At 38.7% G+C, this 20,953-nt stretch overlaps 2 protein-coding genes across 5 annotated transcripts in view; both read right to left on the bottom strand.

Moving 5' to 3' along the window:
• Nucleotides 1–3,711, bottom strand: part of LOC139161912 (tetratricopeptide repeat protein 39A-like) — a 53,418-nt gene extending 49,707 nt beyond the window's left edge. Inside the window, exon 1 of the mRNA XM_070741659.1 lies at nt 3,649–3,711. The gene's annotated coding sequence lies outside the window, so the exon portion shown is untranslated. The remainder of the gene's footprint in view (nt 1–3,648) is intronic.
• A 41-nt stretch (nt 3,712–3,752) lies between these two features.
• On the bottom strand, nt 3,753–20,283 carry RAD23A (RAD23 homolog A, nucleotide excision repair protein). Of its 4 annotated transcripts, XM_070741664.1 has the most exons (10): nt 20,053–20,082; nt 19,136–19,199; nt 16,007–16,168; nt 15,554–15,732; nt 15,085–15,140; nt 13,454–13,581; nt 11,216–11,291; nt 10,878–11,008; nt 9,770–9,934; nt 3,753–6,991 (listed from the first exon to the last, which is right to left on the bottom strand). In XM_070741664.1, exons 2-10 carry the CDS (start codon nt 19,196–19,198, stop codon nt 6,878–6,880), a joined length of 1,074 nt encoding a protein of 357 aa, XP_070597765.1. In that variant the 5' UTR covers nt 19,199; nt 20,053–20,082; the 3' UTR covers nt 3,753–6,877. The 4 variants fall into 4 exon arrangements, with proteins under 4 accessions (XP_070597765.1, XP_070597763.1, XP_070597764.1 ...); XM_070741662.1 differs by lacking the exon at nt 19,136–19,199 and having other exon boundaries at nt 20,053–20,283; XM_070741663.1 differs by lacking the exon at nt 19,136–19,199 and having other exon boundaries at nt 15,085–15,119; nt 20,053–20,283.
• Between the last annotated feature and the right edge of the window lie 670 nt (nt 20,284–20,953).

Raw genomic sequence — 20,953 nt, 5'->3', positions numbered from 1 at the left:
CTAAACCCTGCATATTGTCCATTTTCTAAGGTTTCCCATACCATCTAACCCTTTTCGAAAGCATTTCATATGAACTTGTTCAACTTTTACATTTGAATCATTCCTACATTAAATTTACTGGAAGTGGGGGAATGACTCTAATAGGAAAAGCAGTAAGAAGAGAACAAATAAGATTGAAGAAACTGTTGGAGACAAAAATAGTCAAGCATTATAGTACCTTCATTGTTTAAGTGCTATAGCCATTTGCGGGTTTACAACTTTGAAAACCAACAGCACTTTTAAAAAATATACATACAGTACATTTCTACATATCCTTTCCCATAAACAGTTCCATTTGAACCTTCTTTCAGTAAAGTTTCACGCCTTTGCCTCTCTATGTAGGTGGTACTTATTCCTATACCTTAAAGCTAGGGTCAAATTAAACAGAATCCAGACATTGGCAAATAAAACAGGCCTTATACAAGAGAGCAGATGGTGCTAGAAGAGAGGGAACTGCTGTTTCTAAGCGTTAATCTCATGTAATTAGCCAATTTGGGAAGAGGCAGCCAAAAGACAGCTGATAAATTTGTATGTCTGCCCATACAAAGGCAAACATGTTTCCTCCCTTTGCTATAGTCAGTAGGCACTGAGCATAAATGAGTAAGTCAGATTTGAATTACTATTCAGAGGACACCTGCCATTAATCATAATCTTGCTTGGACAGGTCACCCAATTTGAGAATCCAGCTCCAGGCCAAAATTATCTGGGCACTGATAGCACCATTTTACTGAGCCAGTTCCACATGAGATACTCAGGACATCAAAAGCCTGTAAGAGAGGCACCCAGCCTGACAACAGCAATCTTTGTAGTTGAGCAAAGGCCCCAGGTGGTACTGACCAAAAGAGGCCATTATGCTGCAAATAACCACCAACATGATTGAATATTGCCTCCAAGCAGGGAACATTTTATCAGATGAGCCAGGCTCTTTCTTCCTGCCTGTAGAGAATAAGAGATGAGTACTTTATAGTTCTGGGTAGGCGGAATTGTCAGCTACTAAAAATTGGACACAAACTGAATCCTTAATTTTACTATACAGGTAGTCTTCAATTTATACCCATTTGAAGTGGCAACACTGAAGTGTGACTTATGACTGGTCCTCACACGTTACCATGACAGCATCCCTGCAGTTACTTACCTGATCAAAATTCAGCAACTGGCATGTATTTACAATTGCAATATTGCAGGGCCATGTGATCACCATTTGGAACCTTTCCAGGAGGCTTTTGACAAGCAAAGTTAATGGGGGAAGTTGGATTTATTTAATGTGATTCACTTAATAATCGTAGCAGAAAAGGTAATAAAATTGAGCACAACTCAATGACATCACTTATTGACAGGAATTCTGGTCCCTGTTCTGTTCATAAGTCAAGGACTATCTTTATTTTATTTACTTATTATTTATTAATCGCATTTATATGACACCCCTCTCCAAGGACTCAGGGTGGCTTACAAAACATAAGGAACAGTGTATGACTCAGAATAAACGTAGCTGGGATCACGTATCACATTAAGCCATAATTGAGTTGGCTAGTTTTGTATTAAGATATTAAGTGAATTGATATATTGTGTGCGTAAACTGTGGCTCATGGCTTAGAGCAGGGGTCCTCAAACTATGGCTCCCAGGACAGATACAGCCCACCAAAGCAATTTATCCAGGCGGTGTCATTCGGGGTAGTGGGGAGGACACAGCGAGGCGAGGCTGCCTTTCAAGCCTAGTTCTCAGCTTCCATGCAGCCTCAGGGCTGGGGGCTGAGAAAAAGCACTTGCCCTCCAGGAACCTCTTTGGGGTTTCTTCTTCTCAAGCTTGGGAGCAGCTTTGTGGTCAATCTGAGTGAAGGAAAAATAAGATAGGCAGACCTACAGTGGCCTGCTGACATCGGTGGTAAAGATGGTTCCATATTCCAAAGCTCTAGTCATAGGACTGGCCCCTTGGTCATCTGGGAGCAGTTCCTCCAACTGGGTGCACCTGTCTCATGATGGGGATAGAAATCTCTGCTGTAGAGGGTGGTAGAAGTGGTGGCACAAGTAGCACAGCCCATGCTGGCGGGAGTGGGGTAATGGCACTAGTGTGGCAGGGTGGGGTAGTGCAGGCAGGCTGAAGCCGTGGTGGCAATAGCTGGAGCCTTAGTGCAGGAGCGAAGCACTCCTGTACTTGCCTTTTGTAGCAATAGCATTCCACCTTCAATGTAGTACATTTGCACTCAAGGCAACTCCCACCACTTCAGGCGCGTCTAGGAAGCACTGCAGTAACCGAGACTGATTCTCTAGCACCTTGTTTTAATTGCTGGGTCTCATGGGCACTTCTTCCAGTCTTGTTGGTGCTGGGTGCGCCTTGGTCGCTCACGGAGACCCTGATCACCGTCCCAAGACGCTGACCTGATACAGCCACAGGTGACACCACTGCCGCTGCTGCCTCCATGGCTGGCCTTCTGCTTTCGCACACCTTTCGCAGCAGTAAATTTAGCGCACTTCACAAAGGGGGAGATGGGGTCCTCTCCTCCTCCTGGAGTCCATACAACACAGAGCCACAATGCGACCCTGCTGTACTTGCTCTGGTAACAAGCAGCGGTGTCGGCCACGGCGTAGGTCAAGCCAGTGTCTTGGGGCAAAGACCAGGTCATGTGTCTACCCGAGCAAACAACGCATGTCTAGCACCAACAAAGGCCGGAAGCAGCTGCCTGCTGTTTCCTGCTGCAGTCTTGTCATGCAGCAAGACCCAGCAAGAGCTGAATCAGAGAGAGAGACAAGAGACAGAGAGACATACAGAGAGAGACAGAGACACAGAGATAAAGGCAGACACGAGAGAAACAGAGAAATTATATTTCATAGTTTTTTGCACTACAAATAAGATATGCGTAGTGTGCAAAGGAATTCATTCATGATTTTTTCAAACTATAGTCCATCACCCCAGAGGTGGATTCTAACTTACCTTGCTGCTAATTCACATGTTTTGTGTGCACATGCATGCACACTGCCAGAAAAAAAATTGGGGGGAAAAAGCTGAAAACAAGATGTCAACGCATGCACGGTGCCGGAAACTCAGCTTCTCCGCATGTACAGAAAAAATTCAAGGGGGGGGGAATAAAATAAAAAAATATATGGTGGTGTCCACAGACCTGCATTCACAGAACTAGTTCTATGACATCATTGTGACATCACCAATGGCTAGCTATCAGTTCAGGTTCACTGGTCTGAACCGGGAGGAACCCATCTCTGTAACAGCCCACCCCCAAAAGTGACCTGGCCCCCTATTTAAAAAGTTTGAGGACCCTTGGTTTAGAGTTTTGTGTAAAGACTGTTGCTTAAAAAAACGCAAGCAAACCATAGACTAACATGGTGTGTGACACCATTATCCTTCATAAAGTTTTGGAAATTCCCTTTCTAAGAGAACAATGCAAGATTTAGCACATTAGCAGCAAAAATGCAGAGTGAAAATCCATTAATTCCCATCCTATATCTTTCTAACAAAGCAGTGAAATGCTTTGGACTGTTTCAAACAAAATCATAAAAGTTCTACTTGTTTCAACTCTTTAAAGTAGTCATGTAACCCAGGGAAAGACATAACTGCTTTAAAAATTGTAGAAAAGTGCAAATTTCACACTATCATACCTTTAGTAACTTCAGAAATCCGTTGTTTCTTCCAAAACATAATTGCTTTTCTGAGAACTCTCCCCATCCAAATAATTCCCTTGAGAAATAAAAAACCAGACACATTCACTGAAGGAGCATCACTCCTGCCACTGAGCAGCCTCAGCAATGTGTTTATTTCACACTCCATTCACAGTGCCTAGAACATTTCAACCCGAGACAAAAAGGAAGCATAGACTGAGTTCTCCAACCCAAATTAGTCCAAAATTAAAGTTGACTAACATAACAAAACAACAGGCATTTCACTCAAGAAGAACCTGCAAACTGAAGTTGTAATATTTTGTTATTCCACTTTATGAAGAGCCTTGATAGAAATCTCTTACCTGGTGATTATCAAATAAAACTATTCAAAAACATTTTTGTTTCATTGTTTTTCACATTCTTTCCAGTTCTTTCTAACTTTAGCAAAACAAGCAGCAGTAAGTCTTTCTTTCTCATCAAAGCCTCGGTATCAAACACATTTCACACTGATATGCACATGTGCTTTGAAATCAAAATTTGAGCTTAGTATCTGAATTTTTGTTGCAAGTATATCAGTCCAAATCTGATATACACAAGATATGTTAAGTCTGTAACCTCTTTCCTCGATACTCACTCTAGTTAGATGATTAGAGGGTTATAGTTCAATTCTTCTGGAGTACCAGATTGGACAAGGCCAATCTACATATTTTGCTAGTTGTATGTCCCAGGTTTTTTTATTTTACATACTTTATCATGGGGGAGCGAGTTTGGAAGGGGAGATATATTTTACTTTTTTGGGTTCATCGTGAAAAGGAACAAGGAGCAATGAGGACTATTAAAAGTTCCCCCTCAAATCCCAGGCTCTCAGGCACAAATAAAGCATTCAAATCCCACTTTGGGGCAACACACTCAGATCAACTCATTCCAATATTCAGCCATCTACTTTGAAGAAAGCTATAACTCAGCATGAATGTTCTTGCTTGCTGATAAGGAAATTGGAAATTAAGAGTCTGGAGCAAGCAGTTCAGGTTGAGCATGCATGCAGACACCTTTCACTGCCACTTTGAAAAGTATTTCTAGACCAAATCGCAAGTCAGAAGCAGCTTTTCAAATTTCTTTAGTACCCAAAGATACCATGATGCTATCTAAAATTTTGATCAAGTCAAATTACCACTTTGAATAGCACATATGGCAATAATAAATTATAGCCTAATTTATTGGATGCTATTTAAAAACAATTCTTCAGTGAACAATATAGCAGAACTGGTCTAATTCCAGCACGGTCAAGATAACTTCCTTTCCACACGATATACAGTATAGACTATATCCTTTTATACCTTAAGAACAGTCATTTCAGTGCCCTTTGGATGTAATGAACTTCAACTTCTAGAATCCCTAGCTAAAATAAGTGAAGTCCAAGACATATGGAGGGCACCTGGTTGGGGGAAAATACTCTGAACACTGGACACTTTTTCAAACTTAAGAATTAAATTTCTGCTTTCCTCTATGCCTGCCCACCAGTCCTAAAATCAAATCAAACTTATAAACAATATATTGCACACTGTCAGTCATAGTCACGCAACCATGTCACACAAACTAGCAGTAACATATGGCTTCAGAATTTATTATTGGAGGCATAGAGGCAATACTCTGGAACTCTTTGCAATGGGCATCTGCAGAGGGATTCCCAGGCTTCTTAGGAGGATAGTGAGGAAAGGCAGCTTAGTTTATCAAAGGAAGCTGGGGATTTAACATGTGCTAACTGACAGGTTTATTGATGTTCAAACCTGAAACAGCTTTGACCAACAGAATAGTGAAAGATGATCTAAAGTTTCTATAGTTTTGTATCTACAATCTTATCTATTAAAGCCAGTTTCCCTAGCTACCAAGATTTTTTTTATCAGAAGATAGTTCAGTTCCAGTTTCAAAGGTGTAAATAAAACAGGCTCTTTCTTTACATATTTTTTCTATTAAAATATTCAGGAAAAAATCAATTTGATCATTTTTCAAAATTAAAAAAGGAAAACATATCAAATATCTAATACACAACTATTTTGTATTAGTTTTGCATCCCCAACTATTAATGGATTCTCCTTTGGGGAATCTTTAGATTAAAAATATTTTGAACAAGTAAAATCAGAATACCAGGGGGGAAACACTTCTTTAAAATTCCCACAACACAGAAAATAGAGAAACAAACATGTGTTTCGAGCTATTCTCAAGATACTCATTTACTACAGGGGGTTGTAACCACCACCACCACCCTTTTTTGCTACTGTATTAACGTTTGTGGCTCCAAATTCCTAATGTTAAAATGATGGATAATAAAAGTTTACATAGATGTTATAATAGGCAGTCCCCAGGAGCTAGACCTCAAAGCTAGGTGTCTGTAGAACAGGCTAAAACCATGCCATTAAAAAGAGAAAGTACAAACAAACCGTTTAAAAACCCCTAGTATTTGAAGTTGGATGAGTATAGGGAAACTGTTCCCTTCATATTCTTTGGGAATGATTTTAAGAGCAGTGTCAGAAAAACATAGATGGAGATGGCTAGTTTCCTTATTGGACAATGGCAAAAAAAAAAAAACCAAAACCAAAACCCAGGGTAGCAAAAAAGATTGGCTCTTTGTGCACAGAATTACAAGATATTCCATAATTCTGGCATAGCCTCTCCAGCTCATGAACAAATATTAAACAGATCATTAGAAGGCATATCACTCACCTAACACAAGCCACCCTTTTGAATTGGGATGGACAACTAAAATGATTTGAAAATGACATTGAAGGAAAGCGAAGGGGAAAGTACCAGCAACAGAATTAATTGATGGGCACAAAGTTCAGCATTGTAGCAATGTGCACTAGCATGAAGGGGAAAGATTTACAAACAAAAGAGTTATTTGTTTGCACACATGCAATCATGTGAAATGGGAGGTCCAACAGCACCCATCTGCTGTGTCAACATTTCCCTGAACACCTTGCCTTTGTCAGTCTAAGGACTGTTGTAAGATGCAGCTGGGCTCAAATGCCACCCTTTGTTTTTGAGAAGAGAACAGAAGGTCCATTTGTTCTGCTATTTCCACAACTGCCCCATTTCCAAGGTAGAGTATTTTCCTCTAGCCAGCAATTCATTGGGGACATTCTCAAATCATACCATCACCACCCAACCCCAGTACCCCTTTAAATAAATGAATATTTATATAGAGAATTTTATATAAAACTCTTTTTCTTTATCACTCGTCATCAAAGTTCTGACTCAGCAAGAAGTTGGCTGCCAGATTTTCATTCTTCTCACAAGCAAAATATGCCTGGATCACCAGACTCTCAGGAAAGCCCAGGGCCTTTAACTGAGAGAGGGGAGAAGAAGGGAGAGAGGGAAAGGGGAGGTAGAAAAAAGAAAGAAATGTTACTTGGTAATTGTCAGTAATTTTGCCATAGCATATTGAAATTTTAAAAAATTGACTTGCCTCTTGAAATTCTACACAGATACAGTAAATTTATGACTGCCTGCTTTTTTGTAACTCAGCCCTAGGAGGGGGCAAAGAGCATTCTCTTTAAAAAGACTCAGTGCAAGAGTGTAAATTATAATTTATAGACTTAACTGCTGTTCTGTTCGAAAAAACTCCCTAATGTTATGTTCCCGGGTCTATTTGACCCGGACTGCAAATTGATCATTTTAGGTACTTATATTTGGTCTTTTTGAAAGCTTTTTTCACCTGGAAACAAGTTTGAACATTTCTGCACACAATGGAATGAAAATTGAACTGAAAAAATTAATCCTTATTGGTTTATTTTGCACATAAATGTGCCTCCCCCCCCATTTTTGTGAATTTGTTTTAGGTTTATTGGTAATTTTGCCTGCAAAATGCATTCTATTTTACTAAAGTTGGTGCGGGATTGGTAGGTTGAACATTTCTGAACGTAATGATATGAATATTGAACTGAAAAAAATGATCCTTATTGGTTTATTTTGCTCATAAATGGGCCCCCATGCTTATACTCAAATAGGCTTATACTCGAGTAGGCTTATACTCGAGTATAAGACAATATAGATTAGATTTAGATTTATTGGATTTATATGATTTATATGGTCTTATATTCAAAAATAAACCAATAAGAATCATTTTTTTTCAGTTCATTTCTATTTTTGTTATGTTTAGGATTGTTCAATTTAGTATATCAAAACTTTTGGGGGAATATTCCTTAGAGATTTGTAGCCTAAAAAAATATAAATTGACAAAAAATTCAGAAAGCATGGGAGAGGGGCTTTTTGATCAAAATAAAAATATAAGCCTCAATTTTTTCAGTTCAATTTTCATATCATTATGTTCATAAATGTTCAAACTAGTTTTCCAGTGGAAAAAGTTTTCAAAAAGACCAAATTCAAGTACCTAAAAAAAATCATTTTTGTCCGGGTCTATATGACCCGAAACAGTCAACGTGATTTTTTTTTTTGCCCAGAAAAATTTCCCCCCCACCCCCACAAATATTTTTATGATGATCAGCCATGTTAAAATGAGTAAATGAATGCATAAGATATTAAAAATATTTCGGATTTGAAGCCTGCGTAAATATAAAGTGAAAATGTTTGCAAGCAGCCAAGGGGGGGGGAGGGCTTATTTATGATTGTAAACAACCAATAAGAAATATTTCTTTCAGTTCATTTATATTTTTCTTATATTCAGAAATGTTCAAACTACCAATCCCACACCAACTTTAGTAAAATTGAACACATTTTGCAAGCAAAACTATCCATAAATTGAAAAATATTTCACAAAAACGGGGGGGGGTATGCATTCTATCAGCAAAATAAACCAATAAGAATTAATTTTTTCATTTCAATTTTCATATCATTATGTGCAGAAATGTTCAGACTACGTTCCAAGTGAAAAAAGTATTCAAATTGACCAAACATAAGCACTTCAAATGAAGAGTTTTCGGTCCGGGTCAGGGTGACCCGGGAACAGAAGAAGTGTGACTTTTTGTTTTTCAGCAAGAAAGAAACCCCCCACCCCCCAAAAAAAATTCTCATAGGGAGAACCCCTGAAATGATGAAAAGTCATGAAATTTCAAGTTTCAGATATGCAGGGAAAAATTTTTACAGGGACTCAAACTTGGCTTCGGGTCACATACGACCCGAACAGAACAGCAGGGTTAATACAAATCTCAGGGTCTTGTGCTTTTTGCACACATCACACATTTTTATTTTGTTTTAAATTAAGTTCTTTTGAAAATGTTTAACTGAGCTGATTTTTTATCTTGTGCCATGCTAACTTAGCTCCATTTCTACAATTCTCCCCATGCCAGTAGGTTTAGCTTCTTTCCAAAAAATCCTTCCAAATCCAAGAAGAATCTAATAGTGGTTTCAGAACAAAACATAAATACATGCAATTGATCGTATTTATGCACAACATTATGTTATTTTTAATTATGCCCTATAAATATGTTTTTGTTGATATTGCAAATTATTATGTAGTATTCTGACACGTCGCTTTCTCCATTCAACTGAACTACAACAGATCAGAAAGGATCTCCACTACAGGAAAAAAGCAAGGTCAAAACCTGTATGTCAAATGTTTTTTCTTAAAGAAATATAAGAATCAAAAACAGCAGCATTGCAATTTCAAAGTTCACATTCCAATCAGCATATTCCTGCAGTCATTATCATCAGAATCTAGCCCATACTCCAGAATGACAAAAGGTGATTAGACTTTAATGCTGAGCAATATGCAATAAATAATATTGTAAGCTCAATCCCTTCTGTACTGGTTGGGCTAACTTTTCTCTAAAAAACAAAAAGAATGATCCCTATTTCAGCTGCTATGTCAGAAGTGCATTCCTCGAGACTAGGAATGATTCATAAAAGTCCCTAAAACTGCAACCAAGCTGTATCAGTTACGTTTGATTTAAATTGTGTTTTTAGTTTTTGTTTTAACTATTTTTTGAGTGCAATCCTAGCATGCCACTGAAAGGTCCAAGTATTCCTTCAACCCCGAATTAGCTATGTATTCCTTCAGTAAACCGTTCCATATGTCAAGAAGGAAATTCTTAAAAGCAAACCCCCTATTGAAAAAGTCAAACCAAGAATACCCTGAGGTCCTTCTTTCCTAGTTCAACACATTTACCCTTTCTATGGCTTCTTTTTCCTGAGGCGTAACTTGGATGTAGTTCATCTGGGGAGCTTCTTCCCCAATAGCACCCATCTCTCCCTCAATGTCTGCGATGTCAGCCATTTCACCCAGAGGTTCGTTGAGCATCTGAATAAACTGCTCCTGATGCTGACTAATTTGCTGCGAAGGAAGAACGCTCACCGTTACCAATCATTCTCTGTATGTACATCTGTGCAACTGGCACAACATATAATGCACTGTTGATGTAATACATCCATATCATTGTTTCCAATGCTGGGACTTTGATAGAACAGTTGAAGGGACCACACAGGAATATGTGCCCTGCTGATCTGTCTTCCTTCATCTGCTTTTCCCATTCTTAGCCCTACTTTTTCTCAAATATCATGAACTTGCATCTGCTTTTCAGACTACCTATACATAACTGCTGATTCATCAGTGACTAGCAAGGCAGCCCTTGCGCAATTGCCTTGTTTAGCGATTGTTCGAATTTACAATGGCACTGGAAAAGGAAGTTCATGACCGGTGCTTGTACTATAGCATAAATTTGTGATTGCCATTTCCACGCATTTCAAGCCAGCTTTAACAAACAGAGCCAATGGAGAAACTAGCAAGTCAGTCATGTGATGTCTCACATAATGACCGAGAAGAACAGGTTAATAACCATAATGGAAGTAAGAAAAAAAATTGGGATAGTCATATGAAGTCTTGTTTAACAACCATTTCACTTAGCAACTCGGTCTCAATTGTCACTAAGCAAGGACTAACTATAGCTAAATCTTTAGAACAAGAAAAAAACTGAGGCAAGATTGAAAAAAACATAATGAAATGATCCAAACACCCAAACATCCATCACAACGTAGGGTACAATTCTCATAACTAAAGTCACAAAAAGAATTGAGAACATAACTGAACATGTGGCACTGTTTAGCAGATGAAGCAGGGAAACATTATTTGCTTTGTCTCTTAGATTATTACGATTACCCCCACGTCCCCACTGAGAATCAAAGAGACTTATGTAGAATCCTCCAAAAGCTAAAATTTCCTTCCACTAGTTTATATTTGCTGCAGTGTTGCCAGGAAGAGGAAAGGCAAAAGAAGTTACCTGGAGCAGCTGAGGGTTCTCTTGGCCTAACTGCTGCAGTAAAGCTGGGAGCAAAGCTGGATTCTGCTGTATCACCTGCCTCATATTCTGAAACTGGGGCTGATCTCGCAGAAATTCCAGAGGGTTCTCTCCTGTAAGTCCAAGGAGTATTAATGTCATGCATCCAACCACAATTACAGGAAACAGGGAGAGGGTATTAGAATGTCTGAGGAATCTGCAGAAAGGAATGAGCCACTGTGCCTTCTCTTCCCCACCACACTAACTGCTTGAGTACATGTACTAATTAGACTTTCTACTCAGAAAATGTTCTATGTGGACATGAGAGAAAGACAGCTCACCTTCTGGTGCAGGCTGATCTTGGGGCTGACTCTCCTGGATGGGAGCTCTCTCAGGTTCTGGACTACCTGGTATGCCCTGCAAAATTAAGAAAAAAGTAGACTTATCAATCAAACCAGTCTGGGTATGGTTTTGTAATAAACCATACCCAGACTGGTTTGATTGATAAGTTGTCTAGAATGACTGGGAAACTGGTAAAGAGCACACAATTACAATCAAGAGCAGAGATTACAGTCTCCTCTAAATTGCAGAATCAGCCACAGGTGGAAACTCTGTAGAAAATTCACTAACATTGTAATAACGTTTCATTTGCTCGAAAACCAGGAAAACTTTCAGAGAAAAAAAATAATTTTTCAAATCTCTCTGTCCTAAAATTATAGCCTATTAACAACTACCTGATTGTGTTGCATTCAGTTAATTCCATTTATCCTTATTTCAATTTTCGGGATTTGGGATGACTTAATTTCTTCTGTATGAATGTAGAACAACAAATGTAAGACCATAGGACCAGTTAGGTTCATGTGGCTTTAGAATTCAGTTGCATAAACAAGATTATTTGCTTTGCCTTTCCATTCTGAGTATGTTCAGCTAGATATTTTTAAAACAATGATTTCTGGTAAAAGTATGCAAGGAGGCATCCACAGAGACATTAGTTATCATGGAAGCCATTCACTTCAATGTCTCACAATATTGTATACTGTATGACAAAAGATCTCTAAGGTTCATTTTCAAATATGTTTCCTTAGCAGCAAGTATGAGCCGGGGTGGCGCAGCAGGTAGAGTGCTATACTGCAGGCCACTGAAGTTGACTGTAGATCTGTAGGTCGGCAGTTCAAATCTCATCACCAGCTCAAGGTTGACTCAGCCTTCCATTGTTCCTTTTTTTTAAAAAAATTTTAATTTTAATAAAGTTTTTATTTACAATTATAAATACAAAAATACAGAAAAGAATACAAAGGACAATACTAAAAAGAAAAGAAAAAAAATACATGAATTGGAAAAAAAACCCACAGTCTGCGGAAAGGGGCGGCATACAAATCTAAATAATAAATAAATAAATAAATAAATAAATAAATAAATAAATAAATAAATAAATAAATAAATAAATATGGGCGAGTGCACAACAAGTCTGTATATTATTCCGAACTATGTATATTCTCCTTAGCCAGGTTATGGCTAACTTCAAAATTCTATATAGCTTATAAGGTTTACAAAGAATAGAAGCAAAAATATGTGTAGCCTGAGATACAAATAGTAGTCTTAATTAATAATTCACAACTTTATCTTATATAATCCAATAAGCTTTCACCAGGTGTAATTTTTTTTACATAGTTAGATGTCTTACAGTATACTTAGCGAGTTTTGTTTCTATTTTCAAGCCAGTAATAGAATAAATTCCAACAATCATAAAAATGCGATTCCTCGTTACCTTTTATTTCTAGGGTCCATCGTTCCAAGGTGGGTAAAATGATGACCCGGATTGTGGGGGTAATACACTGGCTCTGCTAAAAAGTGCTACTGCTAACATGCAGTTATGCCCCTTGTTAAAAGGGCACTATAAATAAATAAATGTTGTTGATGATGATGATGTACAGAGTCAGTATTGGTGTTATGTGGCTATTACGGAGATCACAAAAAATTAGTTGAAAGGAAAGAACTTTAGCTTCCTGTTAGATGTGGGTGGCAGAAGATATATAGATTGATTCACTGTATTGTGTATGTAAAAGTCATCCCACAAACGCAGGTATAATGACTGAGTTAAACAGAAATAGGCAGTCCTGTTCCAGTTGTTTTGAGGCACAACTTTACATACTTGTTAAAGCTTGTGAGAAGTAAACTGCAAAATATCCAGAGAATCCAAGATTACCTACCTGACAGCAATTTCTTCTGAGACACATTTATCAATCATGCAAGCCTGTTGTTCAGCCAGTGGCCAACTAAGCCATATATCTGTATAGATAATCAAGTCTTTGGCAGACAGCACATTTTGATTGTCCCCTGCATTATACACTAGTAAGCATCATGTGCAGAGAAGAAGCCTCTTATTTGATCACTCTTTAAAACTCTTTAAAACTAGTGTTGCTATGTCTTCTCAAGATAGAAGACTAATGGATTAAGGGAAAGGGAAACCATCAAAGAGTTTTGCATACAAAAAAAATGATTCTTTTGAAAAAATGAAGAAACCTCCCAGGCATTTTAGCAAAATTCTTAAGAAGATTAAATTCAGTATTTCTCCTCACCGTCAGCAGGTATTCCACAGCTCTGTGTGGATTGTTGTAGCTTGCCCGTAGCGCTGCTACTACCCGCTCTCGCTCATAGCCCATTGACATGATTTCAGTCAGCATTGTCTCATATTCTGAGCCAGTAACTGAAGCATAAACAAAAGACAGCATTGTATTATTGGGAAAGCCTGCTGTTACTTTCTTGGCTAAAAGAAATCCAAGCCTCCTGCTCCTCTCCAAAGAACAAAAGCAGGCAAGCTTGCATTATTGCGTTACTGAACAAATAATACAAGCACCAATGCTCTATTATCGAGGCCTCAAATATTTTTGAAAGCTAGAGGCAGAATGGAGGTTCCCAGTCTCTTCCCAGTCACAAAAATCCTTAGTAAGTCATTGTGCTTTCAGCTGATTTCAGCTGCAATGCTATTTCCTTCACGGAGGTTCAATAATCAGGATTCCTGGCTTTTAATCACCAGACAGCTTTCTTCCAGAAATGAGAACCAGAGTTCAGAATTTTTAGTTTCCAAAGCCAATGCTTCATGGTATGTTTTGCTCTGCTTCTAACAGCCAACAAGAAGCAAGTAGTTGAATTACAGATTAATCACCCAAGACCTTTGAATCTGGATGAAGAGAATTAAACTTCCAAAGCATCATTTCTTGATTCTTGGGAATGTGGAATGAGAGCCACTTTAACAATGAAACAACTTTCATCCTCATCACTCTTCATCTACACTAATAGTTTTAACACTTCCAGACTGGAGATAATCTAGGCTTAATTAATTAATGTTTTATTTTTTAAAAAACTGAATACTACTAATTTATTGTATGCTACATCTAGGTATGGAAAGTGGAAATGTTCATTCCTTTGAAGCTGATGAGCACATTTGATATTTTGAAAATACATATTCTCATAAAATGATTTCATAGGGGACTCAACCAGTTACATGGATCAGTTTATCAAAGTATCACCTACTACTGTCTCAGTTCTTTCTTCCAGCAAAATACTTCCTGCCACCTCTACTTGTCAGGATCCATTTTCTGGAAAGGTAGGCAGATGTCATAATAAAGTAATAGGCTAATCTAATTACATTTTTTTTAAAAGAGATATATTTAATAACCACAAGCATTGTTCAATTAAGACAATTAGGCTGCTGCTTGTTTTACAACATGTCAGATTTTTTAAAAAGTGAATCTAATGGGGCAGAGATTATTTTGAGTACCCATGTTAAAGTTAACAGTGGCTCAAGACACCACATTTTAGAGCTAAAGGGAAAAGATGTTAACCAGCAATGGCCATCAGAGCGCAGTATATTCAAACTGAATGCTTTATTTCAAGAAGCTAGCTATGAATCTCTAGTGTAAGGGGTAGTCCTTGACAGGATGCTGTAGCCCAGTGGCCCCCAACCAGGGACCATTTCCATGGAAAGAGGGTTTTTTGTAGACTGGAGGGGGCATGATTTTGCATGCAGCCTGCATCCCAGGGACAGGGCTTCACCTGTTTGTGTGGCCGTTTTCTGGCATGCTACAACCCGGTGCCAGTCCGCAGACTGGTTGGGGACCCCTGCCATAACTCCAATCACAAAACAGCTAGTTGCAGTTAAGCTGTTAAAAATTAATTTCTTTCTTGGTAAACAAAAGTATTCACCTACCTAAAGTGGAAGCTGCATCATCGTCACGTCCCATGCTACCTGAAGAGGGAACAGAGCTGCAAATTTAAGAGAGAGAAATAGTAGCTGCGTCCTTCCAGATAACTGGACAAGAAAGTTGAAAATCCAAAAATAATTCTAAACAAAAGAATGGCTGAATAAAATCTCTCTTGTATGCCAAGCTATAACCAATAATCATCCAACAATTGCTATGTGTAAAAGATTTTGATCCCATCCACTTTTGACAACTGGGGTCATCAACAACGAATCATTTCTTTAAAAGGGATAGGGTCAAAGTAGCAAATTCTAGAGACTAGGTTAGGAGTCAACAATTAGCACCAAGGCTTTCCTAAACATACAAAGTACAAATAATACTGAATTTTCGGAGCTGTTCTTTCATTCTGAAAAATCATTCTAAAATTATTTACTAAACTAGTAAGAGTTGTGGGTTGGTAAGATAAGCCAAACTTACCCAACTGTAGATTCCAGGGGAGAAACAGTCACTGACTCTTCAGGCGGCTTTTCTTCACTTGATGGGGATGCCTGAAGGGGTGAAACGGTAGCTGCCATAGGCCCAGAGGAGGGTGTGGGTTCCGAGGTGGCTGCTGCATCAGTGGGTGAAGAAGCAGGAACTCCTGAGCCTGTTTTGTTCTTAACAGAAAACCAAAAGGAGTGTCTCAGGTAAGGAGGTAAACCTCTTCCACTCTAAATTGCTATATCATCAAGGGTGAACCTAAAGACTGCTCTTCATGTACTGATTAATATTGAAAGCAAAGTCTATAATATATTTTGACTACCCACCCTCAATCCTGTAGTACCTAAAAGACTAGTACCAGTACCCCATTTCCTAATAAAAATGATTTTAGCACTATTCATACAAAGGGGAAAATAGTTATCATGAAGCAAAGGAGATGCTCAACCATACCTTGGTGACCATCACCACTACGAAGTTCTTCTCATCAATCTTGTATTCCTTGATGGGGACATCATCACTCAGGATCTTGCCCGCATATATAAGCTTCTGGCCTGACACGGGGAAAGCTTCCTTGCCCTTTTCAGCCTCAATCTTCTCCTTAAGTACTCGGACCTGTGGGTCAAGACCAAGCTGGCTCCACCATCCACCTTGTACTGAATGCTTAAAGGCCAATTCTTTCTATCCCAACAGTGTTGAACTATAGATGCAAGTGCCAGATGGAGAAATGTAGCATGGAGAAACTGCTGAATGCAAAGAGTGGGTAATGCATTGGGGTGCGGCTGGGTAGAAATTGAGAAATGGCCTGAGTGCAAGAACTTTAAATGACACATCACTATAACTAGTACTCTTTGAGAATGCATTCCTATTCATTAGGAATGACAATGGTTTCTATAAATTGTTAGGAAAGATAATCCTATTGTCTTGAATCCCATCTTCAAATCAAAGACAAGGATATCTGGAATTAATATTTTTATTTTGCTTCCAAAAGCCCTAGTTACATTGGCTAGGCATCGTTCTCTTAAAATTATTCCTTCCTATGCAACAGACATACCTGAGTACTGTCTTCTAACAATCAATATTCCCTTTGTTGAAATGTTGTACTCTATAATCTGCGCAAAGAAACTATTTTGGCACGAATGAAGGCAAATATATATGTCTCAGGAAGATGTTGCAGGATCCATTCTGAGTTGGTCACCAGGACCAGAGGCTTTGTCTTCCAAGCTTTCAGACATGCTAGAATCATCTTCAGGCAACTACTAGAGAAGTTCCCTGAGGATGGACTCCAGCATGAGTCTGAAAGCTTGGAAGACAAAACCTCTGGTCCCGGTGATCGACCCAAATTGGATCCTGCATACTATTTTGTTCATTAAAACCAAAAAAGGTGAAACAGTGAAGACTCGCCTTATCAATGAGATGGACAGCACATAAATTTACAGTAATAATATATATAGGAAATAAATAGTTTTTGTTTCAAACAGGAAAATGCTACTGATAAATATAGGATATTAATTATGTTGCATTATCCTTCCAGGTTATATGGAATATTAATAATAGTTTCCTTCACTGTTCCAATTTATCCCAAAGATATGAAAGCAGTTTTAATCTAACCTAATGTTTTTGGAATGTTTTTTCCAAATGTTGGAAGACAACTCTTGGAACTTCCATCAAGCACGATCAATTTACAAATTATCTAGAAAACTCCAGATTATAATCGCTATTTTTTTTCACACAACATAAATACTGCGGTATGGAACAAAGACTAAATTTTATTACATCATTATTCTGAGACATACTGAAAAATATAGATTCAAAGTGTACAGTTATTTATGTTACTTCAAATTAATCAGACCATTACACAGAAACACCTTCAATTTACATAAAGAATCATTCAGTTATTGAATTGCTTAACGTCATATTGAGAAGTGTTGCACACTACAACTCTTATCTTGCAATTAAACTCTGAGTACAAATTTAATTTGCTGTGATACTAAAGGACATGGAGGGTTGTTCAAAATGTATAGTATTCATCATGAATACACTCTCTGCTGCAAAACTGAAAGATTATGTGCAATGATAGATAATCCAAGCACTACAATCTTGAATTTAAAAACTCTTTAAAATAAGGTTTTAAAATAGTACTCTTCTGATAATAAGTGTCTGTCTACTCAAAGTGTGAACTCCCAGTTTTAAATCTTTCAGGGCCATATTGATGGAGAGCATAGAATGTTTGGAGCATATTCCAATTTTACTGATCAGTTCACTGAGATGCAGAAATCCTTATGTATATACACAGACATAAGTCTAATGTAAAATCCTAGAGAAGGCTTCTCTTTTCAAAAAGTTAAAATGAAAAGTTACTCTGTGGACATTCTTGGTGTTAAAAACCTAGCGAAATGTGAAGATGACAATATAGAAACTCTGAGCTAATATACCTGTCCCCACTCATGTATTCTAACTTTTAAAATTCCTTATACTGTCAGGACTCTTGTCGGCAATGACCAAACATTCAATTCTTCCTGGAGTAGACAATAACAGCAATTGCTACCTAGGTTCCAAATTGTGAGTGAGAACTTTGCTTAATATTAAAGGCACTTTCTGAACTTAAATAGGTTCCCTTACAGCAAAACCATCCAAAAGGATGTGTATGAATATGAATATTAAAGTTTTACAACAACTTTATACAGGATGTTCAGGGGAAAATCATTTTGAAATTCCCTGACATTTCCCTGTAACTTGCAATCTAGTTAAGGCATGGTTGTAGATGTAATCATACCAAACGGCTAAGCCATGGAGAAATATTGGTAGCTGAGGAAGTTGTTGCCAGTTATTTATTTATTTTTTCAATTTTTATGCCGCCCTTCTCCTTAGACTCATGAGTTATGCTCATTTTTGTTTGACTCTGCCAGGCAGTGCGATCCTTTTTAAAAAAAAAAAAACCCCTAAGATTTCCCCTTGACTTTTAAACGTTTTAAAAAAGTTTGTTTTTTCCCCTGATTTATTCCGTTTTTTTCACGAATTCCCTGATAATTCCCTGATATATCCCAAACTGCCTATTTCCCTGAAAATTCTCTGATTTCCCTGTTTTCCAGGTTTGCTGGACACCCTATTTATAACTTGAAAGTAGAGACACAATTAAGACTAAACTAGAGATTAGATAAATATAAATCTTACTCATTTGCAACAACAGATGTTTTACATAATCACTGAATTTAAGGACAAGAAGGCACATCTAGTCCAGAGGTAAGCAAAGTTCTTCTATGACATGTGGACTTCAACTCCCAGAATTCCTGAGCTAGCATGATTGGCTCAGGAATTCTATGAATTGAAGTCCCCAAGTCATAGCCAACTTTGCCTACTCCTGACCTAGTCCAAACTCCTGCCCACCTCAACCATTGTTTTGTAGCTCAAAGCATTGTGTTTAACAGGAAAAAAGTCATAATGACTCTTGACTCAATTATTTTCTGATATGTATTGTTTTAATATCTGAAGTCATTTCAACATTTCATTAAAATGGATTTAAATCTGACAAATCACTATTACGCTGCAACAAAATGATGAGAAAAGAAAGCCACTGAGTACCGTAATAATGTTTTCACAATTGAAGAAAAGTTGATGAATAGGAATGCCATCGGCCAAGACCATACTAAGTAGAATGGAAACACAAATGGTTTAAGGAAAGAAAGATATCAAGAAAGGTGTGATTGGTTGAAAATTAGACTCTCAGAGGTGAAAAAAAGAGAACGCTAAAAAACAGAAAATATATGGGCATGGTGATAATAAGGACGATGAGAAGTATAATTATCTCGATTAGATTTTTCTTGTATCTTTAAATTTCTTTTGATTATTAATTACTACTGTATGTACTGTTTCCTGGCACTTTGCATAATACAGCACAACCCAAAAAAATGGAATAGCATGATGAATATACCACATCAGAAACATCACATCATTTCACTTCAGGATTAGAAATAAAGGCTAAATAGTCACAATACATCAGAAAACAATGGAACCGCGTGTAGTTTATCCGGCTCCTTCACAGAAAAGAAACCGCACGAAAACCGGAACAACGGCACGCTGTTACAAGTGTGGGACCCTTCAAGAGGAAATGCAGGGGGGAAAGCAGGATTGTTAAACATGAGCTCAGCAGCCTCGAACTGCAGAAACACGCCGGAGAAGGCGGTGCCAAGAGTTATTAAAGGGGAGGAAAAGGAGCCGCTGCTTTCCTTTTATACGTCTCGCTGGTTATACGATGTTCTGTTTTTAAAAGAGTGACCTCGGGAGAGGCAGATTTCGAGGCAGCTCCCAGATGGGGGGAAAGTAGAGCAGGGCGATATAAATCCCCTCCCAAACGAAACCACCGGGAGCGAAATCCACTCGAGGAGCAAGAGGCGCTTTCGAAGGAGGGACACCTAACGGGGGGCGAAGCCACGCGCAGACTACACACGGGAGGAGGGCCGGAAGGGGAGAGGAGGACCAAAGACCCGCCGCCCCCTCACCGTCTCGTCAGGCTCCATCCGGATCTTGAACGTCTGCTGCTGCAGAGTCTTCAGGGTGACCGTCACCGCCATGGCGAGAGCTGGCGGAGGGAAGCTGCGGCGAAAACTGGCGGTTCCTCCTCCCAACGGACTCAGCGGAGGGCCCCCCCCGCGCCCCAACAACATGCAACTTCACGACGACGCCATTTTACGCACACTTCGCGCCGCTTCCGCTCCCAGACTGACTCTTCCCACGTGACCAGACAGGAAAGAAGCCTTCAACCATAGAGACGGAGGGAAGTTACGGGCCGCTTCTCCACATTGCCTGGCTTCCGGTTGTCTTGGGATGTTAGTGCTTCGTGGCGAACGGCTCCCGGAGGGCAAAGTGTGCCAATCGACGGCGCTCGACTGACGCTTTAGTTAGGAGGGAGAGGGACGGTAGTTGGTAGAGTGGGAGATAGAGCAGACTCGAGTTTTGGGAGAAATGCTTTTTGCTTTGCTAGAGATCTGCCTATCGAGGGCTTATTTCCAAACATTAACAGAATCGACGGCCCCTAAATTAAGATTGTTAAATTAAATTTAAATTAATTTAAGATTAGCTATGTAACCAAAACTATCCGACTTTTGCTCAAAGCCGAGCTTTTACTTATATACGCAAGAGCACCTGTACTACAATATTAAAACTATTGTGTAATACTTTGCAATTTGCAATTAAATCTTGCAGCTAGCTTGGCAATATCCCACTTGGCAATTTCCTGGGGATAGCCATCCCGCGAGGGGAAAAAAGGGGGCTCACATCAATAGTTTGTTTACTGACCTGACCAAGTCAAGAGAACTGAGTTCAAATACAGAAAATGAATGCACTCATCAAATATTCCTCTTTAGCAGAAACGTATCTTCCATCTTGTCAACTTCTCAGAAG

The sequence above is a fragment of the Erythrolamprus reginae genome, chromosome 2 (assembly GCF_031021105.1).
Source record: "Erythrolamprus reginae isolate rEryReg1 chromosome 2, rEryReg1.hap1, whole genome shotgun sequence".
Lineage (NCBI taxonomy): Eukaryota > Metazoa > Chordata > Lepidosauria > Squamata > Dipsadidae > Erythrolamprus > Erythrolamprus reginae.
Note: the sequence above shows the minus strand (reverse complement) of the source record. Positions and strands in the feature narration are given on the sequence as shown.

What these genes read in the sequence shown, in the direction of transcription:
- RAD23A (XM_070741662.1), bottom strand. Translation starts at nt 20,217, where the DNA reads ATGTTGTTGGGGCGCGGGGGGGGCCCTCCGCTGAGTCCGTTGGGAGGA. An exon ending in TAGTGGTGATGGTCACCAAG is followed by an intron (nt 15,733 to 16,006) that starts GTATGGTTGAGC and finishes TTTTCTGTTAAG; the next exon opens with AACAAAACAGGCTCAGGAGT. An exon ending in AGATCAGCCTGCACCAGAAG is followed by an intron (nt 11,009 to 11,215) that starts GTGAGCTGTCTT and finishes TTGGACTTACAG; the next exon opens with GAGAGAACCCTCTGGAATTT.